Below are 14889 nucleotides of genomic sequence, written 5' to 3'. Positions count from 1 at the left end.
TGTGGTAATCAGCGTGAAGGGTGAGGGTGTGGTGAAGTGTGAGGACCCTGGGCATGTACATGTGAGGGTGGGAATAAGTGAAAATCAAGGAGGTGGATGTGGAGGCGCCGCAGGGGTGTGGGGCAAGATCATAACTAAATAGGTGCAACACCGGGATGAGGGGAAGGTACGAATAACAAGCATGATGGCTCCTGAATGGATAACGAGAAAGGTGCTAATGACAGATGATTCTACAATAATCGGTCTTGCTGGATTCAGTGTTGCACTGGAGAGAAAGGCGGACTAGAGATGCCGGTGGTGGCGTGGTTTTAGGACGGATTTGACAGAAGTTTAATTCAATTGCGGTGGGCGGACATGAGGTGTTTCTCTAAAGAGCCCGTGACATGGAAAAAGAAGATAACATTACAGAAGGTGGTCCATATGCTACAGTATTTGAATAAATTACAAGAACCGGAGAATCCTGATAGTGCAAGATAAGCTCGTAAATGATGCTACCTAATAATAATGCGTAATTCTTAAAACATATGAGCCATAAGTTGCAAAACCATAAATATAGTGGTCTACGAAACATTCAGGAGGTGTTAATGTGGTATGGAATGGAATGCGAATAATAACAAATGTTTAAACAATATTACGGTAACATTAAAAGGTGCAAGCAAATACGCGTAAATGAAAACGGTTGTCACACGTTTTAAGGTGATAGATAGCAGAAGCACATACATCAACGTCAGACCATTGAAACCCATGCTGGTAAATGAGTGGGTATGAAACTCTAATCCGTACATTGGTAAATACGTGGTGGCGCAACTATTGGTGACTGTTGTGAGACCAAAATTGCATGTGTCATGTACACGTAACGTAGTAGAGTTGTCACAGCCCTTGCGCCATGCATCAACTCCAAATCACAAATTACATAAAGACGTGGCAAGACCCTCCGAACTCGACTAAGCCCGACAGTACCTATCACACACAACCCTAACAACTGGCTTTCCAACAGCAATAAAGGATTCCACAAATGTGGTTGCTGTGGTGTATGTAAATAGGCAAGAAATAAAACCATGTTTCGTAGACCACTATATTTATGGTTTTGCAACTTATGGCTCATATGTTTTAAGAATTACGCATTATTATGATTTAGCATAATTTACGAGCTTATCCTGCACTATCAGGATTCTCCGGTTCTTGTCATTTATTCAAATACTGGAGCATATGGACCACCTTCTGTAATGTTATCTTATTTTTCCATGTCACAGGCACTTTAGAGAAACACCTCATGTCCGCCCACCACAATTGAATTAAACTTCTGTTAAATCCGTCCTAAAACCACGCCACCACCGGCATCTCTAGTCCGCCTTTCTCTCCAGTGCAACACTGAATCCAGCAAGACCGAGTATTGTAAAATCACCTGTCATTAGCACCTTTCTCGTTATCCACTCAGGAGCCATCATGCTTGTTATTCGTACCTTCCCCTCATCCCGGTTTTGCATCTATTTAGTTATGATATTGCCCCATACCCCTGCCGCGCCTCCACATCCACCTCCTTGATTTTCACTTATTCCCACCCTCACATGTACACGCCCAGGATCCTCAACCTTCACCACACCCTCACCCTTCACGCTGATTACCACAGACATCATGTCATACATGGTTTTCTATGTACAATAGTTTTCCCATTTCCTGTTTCCTTTTCAGTCGTTAAACACACCCCGTTGCACCAATAAACACATGTCACGCACCTCTTTAAGGACTGCTGCTTAAGTCAAGAATGTTTGTTTTTCATGATCAGGCATTTTCTTTTCTTTTATTAATATTTTCCTTGTATTAAAATGTATTTTACAGCCCTGATGAGTCACAGGCACGTCCCTGTTGACGAAACACGTGTCGGCTGGTATTCTGTACATATTCAAAAGAAAGAAGACGTATATAGAGCTTAATATATTGTCTTCACCAAACAACCGGTGTCCAATATTTTGTCTCAAATCGACTAAATCACTTAAAAGTTATTTGTACCTCACCTGTGCCCAGTACCTGCTGCATATTTTGTGTGGTGTTCCGGCATCCCTTGCCTGACCACCTCTGAGAGGTTTAAGGGTTTCCCTCTTTACTGGCAGCACCGTTCTACACTTGTTTTTTCCATCCATCACTACATACTCCTACTGCATTTTGTGAGCGCCCCATACTGTACAATCTAAACCCCCAGCGGAACCTCCTTCATGTATTCAGTCTTTGTAGGAGGGTAGGGATTCATTCAGCCTAAAAAACTGAAGGTCAATTTAGCCTATAGATGAACTGTTGTATCAGTGCACTGAGGCATCCATTTGTACACATGTATTCATTGTGGTAATTCATGCTTCAAAAGAAGTGTCTGTGTACTGATAATCTCATGGCTCAATGTGTGCACTTGCATATGATGTGGCTGTAGGTAGTTGAATATTAGAAGGTGTTGATAGAGGGATCTCTGTGAATTAATGAGAAGAGGAGACTTCCAGTGGAAGGGGAGTGTAATGTAAACCTGGGAGGGAAGTTTTGACAAGAGCTGAGTCTGGAGTCGTTCTGCTAGTACCTGAATAGTGAGCTCACTGTACACAACTGAAGGACCAAGGGTAGTCAAAGTGAGGGAATAGACACAAATCAATCGGGTGCACTTCTTTACTGAAGATTTCTTGTGAGGGAGTATGCAGGTGTCTGCTAGTTTACTATGGTTTAGATTAGGGTAGTAAGAAAGATGCTGGTTGGCAGGTCACGCCTGTGGCGGGTTGGTACTGAAAGATACTGACGTTGGCATAAATTTCAACCATCGGGTGCTTTGAATTTGAGTTGAAAAGTATGGGAACTTGAGGCTGAGCCGTAGGAACAGTAGACATTTGTGCATTGAATCCAGACAGGGTTAACAACGTTACAAATCAGGTGTCAGATAAGATTGTCTGCGATGAGGACCCTAATTTGCATGCAATATTAGTTGTGTATTTTGGAATCTTATTTTGCATGCTATATTCCCAAACATTGTCTCCTTTGATAATTCATCTCCTCTGCACACTCACTGCACTTCCAGCTATAAAAAGGGAGGAGTTGCCTCGGGGATGAAGCATGTAGAAACCAACATATACAATGTCAAGAGGCTCCTACATGTGAAAGGGAAGAGGAGTGTGTCTGCAAAGGAGGTAAGTGACCCGCTAAATCTGTATTCACATCCAATAAAACAAATTGATTCAGTATTTTAAAACAAATATGCAAAATTCAATAAATCAAAATGAAGATTTGGATATCTAGAACCAGTTCCTAAAAAGACAGCACAGCTTCATGAACAGTAAGTTCTTGGTTTGAATTTACGATGTTATCTAGCACACTGTAGTCTGTTAATGCTATATTGCCCCGTCAGTGCCAACTGACCTGGTCTTTTTACAGTAAATATCAGCAAGTATGAGGATGTTCAGGTGGAAAACTATGAGAGGTGTGAAAAACTCCGACCCACTCATATCCGTGACACCAGTGCAAACAGGGACCACTTGCAATTGTGGTAGTAGGGACATAAATGTTTCTGCAGCACATACCTGTAGCAGGATCATGGTGGAAGACAGAGGTTGAAACATTTTTAATGGTGACAGCTCAGCCCGGAGCAACTACTAACCAATCTTCCTTCTTGATTCTCATGCTGAACTATGTGGACGAAGAGTGGACTGAAATCAATAGATTAATTTCCCAAATTTTAATATGGGCTCCAATCACAGAAAGCATACATGAGTAATGCTTAAATCCTTATCCTATTGGTCTAAAGATCATTAGAACATTGGAATGTTGAGAGCTCCATTGAAGACAATGGTGTGCTCCGGGATTCTAATGGACAGTAGAAACCAGGAGCATCAACATTCCAATGTTGCCTCACAGAACCCGAGGGAAATTCAGCCTCCTCGGGCTTCGTGAGGCCTTTGTTTTACAAATGAGAACATTCTGCCCTCTAGGGGTGGAATATTCAAATAGCCTTAGAGCCCTCCTTGGCGGGTTCTACTCGCCAATAAAGGCCCACTTACTTGTTAAAGGCCCACTCCCTTGTTTAAGGCCCTCACTGAAATAAACGTGCTCCAGGCAGACTTGCAGGTTGAAAGGCTTCTTTAATTAGAGTAAAGATAACACCCACAGGATAGAGGCCGCCGCTCGACTCCAGGACTCCGGGCAACTGACTATCGTTGCCCAGAGCGCTAGAACCGAACGGAGGGCCAGAACACATAAACAGAGAGCAATCCCTCGTGCTGAGCACAGCACGAGGGAATGCATATACTACAACTTCTCCCTCTCCACAACATTTCGAACAAAATGAGAAAGGAAGGAAGGCATGAGTTAGGGCATGAACAAAATTTTAAAACTGAGACATGAAAATAAGTTTCAACTTAAAACATAATCATTGAACCTGACAGGAAGCCTCCTACATCGAACAGATGGGGCGGAAGCTTGGAGTGAAACCTCCTCAACAGTCTCAGAGAGAATGGAAGGGGAAGAGGAAGATGGAAAAGAAGAGGAGAGACCTGAAGAGGAAGAAGGAGAATCTGTTGCAGAAACAGAAGCATCCGAAGGAGGAGAAGAGGCAGAAGAAGATGCAGGATTTAACCAAAAAGACCAGTCACATTGGTCAAACTGCTGTTTGGACAAACGCAACAAGGAACGGGCTTGTGAGTCAGAAAGGATAACCAGAGCCCTTTTGTTCCACCACCCTCTGCTGCCAAGTAAGGCGGAGGCCTTACTGACAGCAGTAACCTGAACAGGTGTGGAAAATTTAGAGAGTCCTTTGGCAACCTTTCTAGGATTTTTAATGAGGACCCAATCCCCAACTTTAAGGACAACAGAAGTGAAAATTTTACCTGAATCATGTCTGGTTTTCATAAGGGATTGTTTCTGAGAAACTTTTTCAGCAAGAGAGACATCAGAAGGTGGAAGGGCCTTTACGTTTTTCGTAGACAACCATGTGGGACACAATTTGGTATGTACATTCCTACTTCTTAATAAAGAAAAGGGGGAAACACCAGTGGTACAATGGGGAGAAATGTTATATGACCAAAATTTCTCCTCAACGAAAGTCCTAACATCGTTGTGTGAGGAAATGGCTGTTTGGACAGCATCTTTAAGCAGTCTATTGGCCCGCTCAACTAAGCCATTCGAGGTGGGCGAATAGAGAGCAACCTTGAAATGAACAACATCATGCTCCAATAAAAATGAGTCAAATTTCTCAGATAGAAAATGGGAACCATTATCGGTGACCACCACTGAGGGACAACCTTCGATGACGAAGAGATTGCGCAAGAATTTGATAGCATTGGCAGAAGAAGGGGAATCACAAAACATGTGGTACAACCATTTAGAATGATAATCAATGAGGAGAATGACATATTTCATGTCATGGGGAAGGACGTCAAAGGGGCCAGAAAAATCCAATCCAACCTTTTCCCAGGGTTTGAGTGGAAAGGGAACAGGATGGAGAGGTGTACCAATGAGTTTCCATTTCTTATCAGAGAGCAAACATTCATTGCAGGAATCAATGTAAAATTTCACCTGGGACTCAATAGAGGGCCACCAATAATGTATTTTGATGAGTTGAGATGTTTTAGTAATGCCGAGATGTCCCTGATGTGCAAATCTTATGATATCAGGTCTGACATCCGAAGGCGGAACAAAAACATCATGCCTCATAATTAGGTTGTCAACAAGAGAGAGTTCAGAAGAAACCATGGAAAATGCCTTAAGTTCATTTGACAAATTTCTACTCTCAGGCCAGCCCTGAGAAATGTATTGTGCAACCAACTTGAGATTCTGATCATTTTCATAAGCTTTTGACCAAGAATCCTCTGTAATAAAAGGGCATGATTTGGTGGCATCAAGGGTGGCGACAACACACTCAACATCACCAAAATCTTGAAAATCTGAATCAGAGTTGAGTGACATGCGAGATAAACAGTCGGCACGAAAATTTTTGCCACCTGAAATGTGCTTAATATTGAAATGAAATTCATGTAATTTTGACAAAAGTCTCACAAGCCTTGAAGAGGCTTTACCTAGGCCATCACCATTGAGGAGTTGAGTGAGAGGCTTGTGATCAGTGAAAAAATCAAATTCTCTACCCCAAATGTAGTTCTTAAATTTTTCAATAGCCCAAACACAAGCCAATGACTCACGCTCAATGGTGCTATAGTGGGTTTCAGAAGCTTTGAGTGTTCTGGAAGAAAAGGCAACAGTGTGTTCCCTACCAGAAACCCACTGGCCAAGGACAGCACCCAAACCAGTCAAGCTGGCGTCAACCATGATGAAACACTTGGCAGAGTCCTGAAAGGGGTGCAAAGCAGGGGCACCAATAATCATGTCCTTGACATGTGAAAAAGATGAGTTAATGTCTTCGGTCCAAGCAAATTTGGAACCTTTGCGAAGCAAAGAGCGGAGGGGTTCAACAATTTGGGCATAGCCTTTTACAAAACAGGCGTAATACTCCGCTAAACCCAGAAAGGAGCGGAGGGCATCCTTGTCTTTGGGAGGAGACGCTTGAGAAATTGCCTCAATGAGGGAGGACTTGGGTTTTATTCCTTCGGGAGTCAAAGTGTGACCCAAGTAATCCAGGGACTGGGAGCCAAATTTACATTTGTCGGCCCTGACAGTCATTCCAGCTTCATTAAGCTTGCGCAACACAGAGGAAAGATGGGATAAATGGGAATTCCAATCAGGAGAGAAAACCAAGATATCATCCTGATAGGCCTGAACTCCAGGAACAGACTCGAAAAGGTGATCCATGATTTTTTGGAAAACACTAGCTGCGCTAGCAAGTCCGAATGGAAGTTTCAAATATTTAAAAACACCAAAAGGGGTAACAAATGTGGTGAGATCTTGGGAAGATTCAGTAAGGGGTACCTGATGGTATGCAGAGCGCAAGTCAATGAGGGAAACATATTTGGCACCACCAAGGTTGGCAAGAAGGTCATGAATTTTGGGGAGGGGGTGGCAATCAACCAAAATATTTTTATTGAGGGTGCGAAGGTCGGCGCAGAGCCTGACCTCGCCGTTCTTTTTGCGCACGATAACAATGGGTGAAACCCATTCGGAGGAATCAGACGGTGCAATGATGCCATCCTTTTTGAGGGAGGTGAGAACAGATCTGAGTTCGTCTCTGGCACTGATGGGGACAGGACGGACTTTGTGAACAACGGGTTGTGCAGAGGCTTTGAGTTTGATCTCATGTTTAAAACCTTTGACGGTACCTGGTTGACTGGAAAAAACATTGAGAAATGTATCCAAAATTTGTTTGATGTCTGCCTCATGATTATCAGAAAGAAGGCAAACAGAAACAAAAGGTGGAACCGGGGAGTAGCCTTCGGGTGGTTCACCAACCCTAATGGGTTGATCCGAACCAGGAACGAGGAAGATGCCCATTTTTGCAAGATCTTGCCAGCCAACTATATTGGGACCCTTGGTTGCAATGTAAATTTTTGTGATAATAGATCTCTCAAAACATTCAAGCCTATAGTTGAAGTAGCCCAGTAAAATAATATCGGATTCATTAAATGCCTTTGGACTAAGGTCAGGTTTGAGCAAAGAAATGGAATTGTTCCATTTTTCAAGGAAAAATGCTTCATTGAGAATGGTTATCGGAGATCCAGAATCTGCCATAACTGTAACTTCAATGTTCCCAAACAGTGCAGAGCAATAAGGACCTTTAACCAAATTAGAGGTATCAATAAAGTTGCAATGAATAGAAACAACCATGTCTTGAAATTCATCAATACAATCATCCAGCTCAGGACATACTATACTATTTACAGAGGGTCTGGACGATCTCTTGACAGACTTGCACATACCTTGGAAATGACCTAACTTTTTACATAAAACACATCTTTTCCCTGAAGCAGGACAAGAGGGATTGTTGCCAATATGCGACTTGGAACCACACCTGTAACAATAAGGATTAGGATTAGGTTTCTTTTGAAATGGCCTAGCAGACCTATTAGTGTTAACTACACTAATTGAAGTGGTATTGTCATATGAAGGAGAGTGAAAAGAAGAATGAGCTTGATCTTTTTGCAGTGCATTAGAGGTGGTGATGGATCTTTCGATGCTCTTGGCAATGTCAATGGTTTCTTGAAGAGTGGGCTTCTTGCAGCTCAAGAGGCGTTGTTGAATCTTTTTTGAAAAACACGCAAAAACAAATTGATCCCGAATGTAAATGTCGGGATTGGACTCAAATTCGCAAGTAGAAGCCAAGATCCTTAACTGAGCAATGTACTCTTCAATGGACTCATCTTCTCGTTGTCTCCTTTTAAAGAAGTTATGTCTCTCAAGCATTTCATTAGGTTCTTCACCATAATGTCTTGCGAGTCTAGATAAGGCTTCCTTGTACTCATCCCAATTATCACCAGCATCCCCAGAGGGAGGAGGGGATCTTGGGAGATTTTCAAAGGTATGTTGTGCGGCAACGCCCAAACATCCATATAAGATGGCAACTTTCCTCTCCGGAGTGAACTTGACTGCATCAATGGCTACGATATGGTTGGCAAACGCTCTAACCCATTGACGCCATGGAATAGTAGGTTTTCCAGGGAGTTGAAGAAAAGGAGGGGGTTGAGCAAATTGTTGAGAAGAGGCCATTGAAATGAATTAAAATGTTAAGGTTGTGGTTAAAAAATGCAACAGTTGTAATTGTGAATAAATAGAAAATTCTAAGCGTGTAAATGGCAAATAAAATGAAAGTAGAGTGTGTCTGTCGAAGGACAAAAGAGCACACTAAGTACAAATAAGTTTGTCAAAAATAAGCAATGTTACAGTACCAGTTTAACTCCAGCGTAAGAATAAACACCACAGAGGCGAAGTACAGGTCGCGCTGCAAAGTCAGTCATTGAGAAACTGACTCGGTGTGAAGATCAGCGCGGAGCGAGTGGTAGCTAGGCAACGTCAGGAAATGGTTGCCAAACGTGGAGTGATGACGTTTCAGCGTGATTAGGTAAGACGCTGGTGTTGCTGAGTCAATTGCGCGAGGAAATGATGAAGCGCAAGACGATGACGCTTAGGTGTCGCGTGACTCACCAGCTGAGGCTCGAGCGCTGGAAACCGTCGGGAAGACAGGCAAAGCGGCGAAACTTGAAAGAAATCGCCGGAATGCAGCTCACCAGGAAGACGCGATGTCGAAGAAACTGGTGTCCATGAAGCGCAGATGGGTCTCTGTAGGAGCCGGAGGACGGGCATATGAGGAGTAGACCGAGTTTTTCCTGGTGGGTGTTTCGCAGGTTCGTGACCAGCTCTTGTCGCCAAATGAAATAAACGTGCTCCAGGCAGACTTGCAGGTTGAAAGGCTTCTTTAATTAGAGTAAAGATAACACCCACAGGATAGAGGCCGCCGCTCGACTCCAGGACTCCGGGCAACTGACTATCGTTGCCCAGAGCGCTAGAACCGAACGGAGGGCCAGAACACATAAACAGAGAGCAATCCCTCGTGCTGAGCACAGCACGAGGGAATGCATATACTACACTCACCTTCAGCTTGGGCCTTTAACGCGGGAGCAGGCCTTTAGCGGCCGATTGAGCCCGCTACGTCAGGCTCTAAGGCTATATTCTTCTTCAAATGTTCCGACACTCTCTGGTTTTATGGATTTAAAAATCGCTGTTGACAGAAAATAGGCATGTGCGTCTCTACAAAAAGATCTCCTTATTTGTGTTATCATAATATACATGCACAGTTCTCATGTGGTGGTATAAAGCTGAAAGCTACCCTATGAGAACAAGTATACATCAAGATGCCTCTACTGTTTATAAATAGAAATAATCATATTCTGCAGGCACCATAGGATGAAAAGATTGATGTTTTCAGTTTGATAGGTGAATGTCTGTGTAAACTGCTACTTGCCAATGTTGCTAAACTGGTGGTAACAAAACAGAAACATACACTACGGAGGCTAATTATGGAATTTGAAAATCACATTATACTGTAAAGAGCTGGAAGTCGCCAAAGTTAAGAGCCTGGTAAAGAATATGGATCATAGGAAACTCAACATGTTCTAATTAATTGGCCTAAAAGTGTAAGTAATTGGGCACAAGAGCTGAAAAAAAGTTAGGATAGCCTACAAGAAGCAGGACATTCTGATGTGTCAGAGAAAGGGGGCTGTTCTGTTGGTGCAAACCGTATTTTAGTCAATGCCAGATCACAATCAACCGTACACATGCCACAGAAATTCGGAACTGTGGACTGAGGGTCAAACTGAATACTAGGGAAAACAAATCCTTAAAATAGATTTTAGATATTACACATCCAATGAGCTCATGCATTCTAAAAGCGGGCAGGATTATGTAAAGGATATGCAAATTAAAACATTTGTTGTTGATCAAAATATAGACAAACTAAGGCCATCTTACATGAGCTAGTAGATCTCACTAGGAAAACAAATGTACCAGATACGAAGAATATTAGAAAACACCTTAAAGGAATGAAAGACTGGAGTTGGAAATGTATATATCAGCTGAGGATGCCATCTCCAGGGGCGTAACAAAGGCCCCCGCAGCCCCCGTGCGGGGAGGCCCCACTCTCTTCAGTAAATGAAGGGGGCCCGCCCCCCCCCCCCCCCTCAGCTCTTCGGTGAGAGCTGTGAGAGAGGCTTGCACTGAATCAAGCCTCTCTCCCTCTAAAGCAGGTGCAGGCTGTCTGCAGCCTGCTCTGAGCCCCTCTCACCCACCCTCTGACTGAAGAGAAACAAAGAATCAACATACACTGTTTCTCTTCAGTCAGAGGTGCCAGGCCCAGAAAGAGGATGGGGTGGGGGCCCCAGAGAGCAGGAGGTAGCACAGAGCACTGCTCGGGACCCTGACAAGGACGGGGGCTGGGGGCCCCAGAGAGAGAGCAGGCAGCACAGAGCACTGCTCAGGACCCTGACAAGGACGGGGGCAGGGGGCCCCAGAGAGAGAGGAGGCAGCATAGAGCACTGCTCAGGACCCTGACAAGGATGGGGGCTGGGGGCCCCAGAGAAAGAGGAGGCAGCACAGAGCACTACTCAGGACCCTGACAAGGAGGGGGGCAGAGAAAGAGCAGGAGGCAGCACCAAGCACTGCTCGGGACCCTGACAAGGACGGGGGCTGGGGGCCCAAGAGAGAGAGCAGGAGGAAGCACCGAGCACTGCTCGGGACCCTGACAAGGATGGGGGCTGGGGGCCCCAGAGAGAGAGCAGGAGGCAGCAGGAGCACTGCTCAGGATCCTGACAAGGACGGGGGCTGGGGGCCACAGATAGAGAGGAGGCAGCACAGAGCACTGCTCGGGACCCTGACAAGGACGGGGGCTGGGGGCCCCAGAGAGAGAGGTGGCAGCACAGAACACTGCGGGACCCTGACCAGGACGGGGGCTGGGGGCCCCAGAGAGAGAGGAGGAGGCAGCCTGACAAGGACGGGGGTGGGGGGCCCCAGAGAGAGAGGAGGCAGCACAGAGCACTGCTCGGGACCCTGACAAGGACGGGGGCTGGGAGCCCCAGAGAAAGAGGAGGCAGCACAGAGCATTGCTCAGGACCCTGACAAGGAGGGGGGCAGAGAAAGAGCAGGAGGCAGCACAGAGCACTGCTCAGGACCCTGACAAAGACGGAGGAGGGGCTGGGGGCCACAGAGAGAGAGGAGGCAGCAGGGAGCACTGCTCGGGACCCTGGCAAGGACGAGGTGGGGGCCCCAGAGAGAGCAGGAGGCAGCACAGAGCACTGCTTGGACCCTGACAAGGACGGGGGAGGGGCCCAGAGAGCAGGATGCAGCACAGAGCACTGCTCAGGACCCTGACAAGAACGGGGGTGGGGGCCCCAGAGAGAGAGCAGGAGCAGAGGCGTAGCTAGGGGGAGGGTGGGGGGGGGGCGGTCCGCCCCAGGCGGCACCTTTTTTGAGGCGGCCGCGCGGGCGGGCCGGCACAGGCACTCACTCACTGACTGACTGAGGAGGCCTGGCCGAGGCCCGTTGCGGCCGCGGAGGCCTGTGAGTGGCAGTGACTGTAGGGCGGTCGGCGGTGCGTTGGCCCGTGGCACTTTACATGCATGCACACTGTTATCACTATAATCACCTGACACTAGTGACCCGTCCGTCACCTGCCGTTTCAATATCGGAAGTGATTCCTGATCACACGCAGCGCAGCACTAAGGCTACACAATAAATCATTTCTAAATGTCGGTTCCGAGTCCGACTTCTGAATCAATCACGTGATAGAGTGCACTTTGTTGGGGGGCCCCCACCTCCTCCCAGCCCAGCCTTGCTCACAGGGCCGTCAATGGTAGAGTGCGCGGTGCGCCCAGCCTTAACCAATGACGGCCCTGTAACATTTTTTGGGCCAGCCCTCTTGCCGCCGCACTGTAGTGTGACGCGTTACGCGCTGCGCCAGCGCTCACCTCACCGCCCCAGCGCCCCTCCCGTCGTGTCGAGCAGTCGAGGTGGAGTGTGGAGGAGACCACTGACCACCACCTCCATAATCATTCTTTTTGCCTGGCCCTGCTGCTCAGCTTTACAGTACTCAGCTGGCTGTGGCTGCGGGCGGCACTCTGCGAGACAGGCGAGGCGAGTGATAATTGATTGAGGTGAGAGAGTCGGGTCAGACGTCAGAGTCGAGTCCAGTTAAGTCAGATGGGGGCCACGGCCCGGGGGCAGACACCAGGGTGGTGGGGCTATGATGATGCATTATAGTGGCAAGGTCTCAAATCGCTTTGTGTCTGACGACATCTTCATAATTTCAGAGTGTAATTGCGTAGCTGCCAAGGTTTCAGATAGCTTATGTGTGACATTTTCATAATGTCAGTGAAATTATGAGTGACATTGAACGGCTATGAGTGACATTTATTTGCGAGCAAAATCAAGCAATGAAGATGAGGGAAACATATCAATATCTGGAAATCTACCCATTTGTGCAAGGAGAAACTCTAGGGACATATTAAAACGGCTGCAAAGCACCGGAAATGGAAGTGCCCTAGAACGCGAGAGAGGCTGCAGCGTGGAACCTGAGCCAGCCTCACTATGATGAACTCAAAATTGTGCAGATTGCAGACAGTGACTGCAATGCTGTGCTCCACTTAAGCGCTGTTACTTCACTTACAGGGCAGGCTTCTGGCTTAGGAAGTTAGATAAAATATCTGTGACAGTCACTCTCCCCACTATTACCCTTTGTCTCTCCTGTGCAGTCACCATAAACCCCATCAGAAGCAACTTGTTCTATTCCAGCCCCAGCTCCTCACCTCAGATAATTGCAGGGATGGGGAGAAATACCCAGTGCAATAAAACCCTGACCAGCTTTGCCCTGACTACTACAAGATATATTTTATATGTTTCCATTACCATCGTGCTCGGTGGGTTACTGTCCTGTGGGGTGTACTGTTTCCACAGTATGTCCTACAGAATTAAAACATAACAAAAACACACAAATACAAAAAGGCCTCTCGAGCACTGCAACAACAAAAAACAGCAATTACAATATCAGTGAAACTAAAAGGCACCACGGCTATACAAGGGAGTAAATGGTAGCAGTGAGGACCAATATTAAATAAAATACAAAAATGCCTCCTGATTCTTACTAAGCAGCCATGCACACTCTGTGCCTAGGTGAGTATTCTACATGTTTGTCTTTCATCAACTTTCAAATAACAAAAAACTGCCGACATGACCCTCATAACTTTTCTAAATACGTGCCTCAAATATGAAACTACCTGAGCGTGAGGGAAGCAGGGCTGCCTATAGATGCTTTCCTCCCTCATAACGAGCCATCACTTCCCAAAATTGAAATATGCCGTTACAATAATCACAATCACTTTAAGGAATTTACAGTTTTTTAAAAAGTTTATATGTATATTTACTTTGCTTTACAGTGGGCCCTACATAAAAGCAATACAGTGAAGATTTAAAGTGAATCCGAACTTATCTGATTTGGCATTGTGTTGCTTGCTGTGCAGCAGAGCATACAGGCTCCACAGGCGGATGGGGCAGCCGGAGCCGGCAAACAATATTAACTACTTACTGGTGCGGTGTGCTCCGGCCGACGCTACTAGGGCTAATGAATGTGCGGCTCTTATTTACCGTCTTCACGGAGCAGTGTCTATGATACGCTATGTGACAATAACACTACTTAAGTCACTCAGTGGCAGGCCAAAGTACTTACTTCTTGTTCAGTAGTAATCTGCCTGTAATACATCTCAGGCTGGCAGTGACGACGTTGCAGGCGCATTGATCATGAGCCCACAGTCCAGTCTAGCACTCTGCCTCTGAGCGCGACTTTGGTGCAGCGGTGGCGGTGGGCTACACCTGTCGCGGTCGCACATCACTGCAGCTCCCAGCAGCGCCCGAGGCCTCGACGACTTATTATGCACGGCCATTATGCTGCTAAGAGTGTAGATGTTGCCGTCCGAACATATGCGCAGGCAGCAGCGCATTTATTATGCTGTGTCGCCGGGACGCGCACAGCACACCACTCCATTGAAATCCCCAACCGCTTCCTTATTCTGACATCACTTCCAGAACGCCGTGGCGCGGGCGGGAATTTCAATACAGCCAGAGTCAGCGCATAGCTAAAAGATAGAACATTGTAGCAGGCTGAAGTGCACAAGATCTGTTTGCTGAGCCTGCTGCAAGTCTCTGCAGGGAGCAGCAAAGCCCTTAGCCGGCGCACAGGTGTCACAGCCGCGCTAGCAGCCTCGCATAGCCAGCTTCAGCGCTCATATAGGAGAGTGAGACAGTGGCATTTAAATGCGTGACAATGCATTTCATTGCGGTGATGCGGATCACCCCACTGAAATGCGTTAGTCACGCCTCATGCGTGATAATAGGGCAGGCCTGTAATTAGGAGTGACATTTCAACTACTACGAGTGACACTGTCTTGCAAGCAGAATCATACAATGAAGACGAGCGAGTCAGCGAGGAAAACTTATCAA

The 14889-nt window shown here is 46.3% G+C and overlaps 1 protein-coding gene across 2 annotated transcripts in view; it reads left to right on the top strand.

The window, feature by feature from the left end:
• Nucleotides 1-14889, top strand: part of AVIL (advillin) — a 411867-nt gene that overhangs the window by 197648 nt on the left and 199330 nt on the right. For both annotated transcript variants that reach the window (XM_086965687.1, XM_086965696.1), the window contains exon 5: nt 3053-3161. In XM_086965687.1, the coding sequence (XP_086821813.1) occupies nt 3053-3161 (109 nt within the window). The remainder of the gene's footprint in view (nt 1-3052; nt 3162-14889) is intronic.

Source organism: Lissotriton vulgaris, chromosome 1_1 (genome assembly GCF_964263255.1).
Source record: "Lissotriton vulgaris chromosome 1_1, aLisVul1.2, whole genome shotgun sequence".
Lineage (NCBI taxonomy): Eukaryota > Metazoa > Chordata > Amphibia > Caudata > Salamandridae > Lissotriton > Lissotriton vulgaris.
This window is presented reverse-complemented; position numbering and strand designations above follow the sequence as displayed.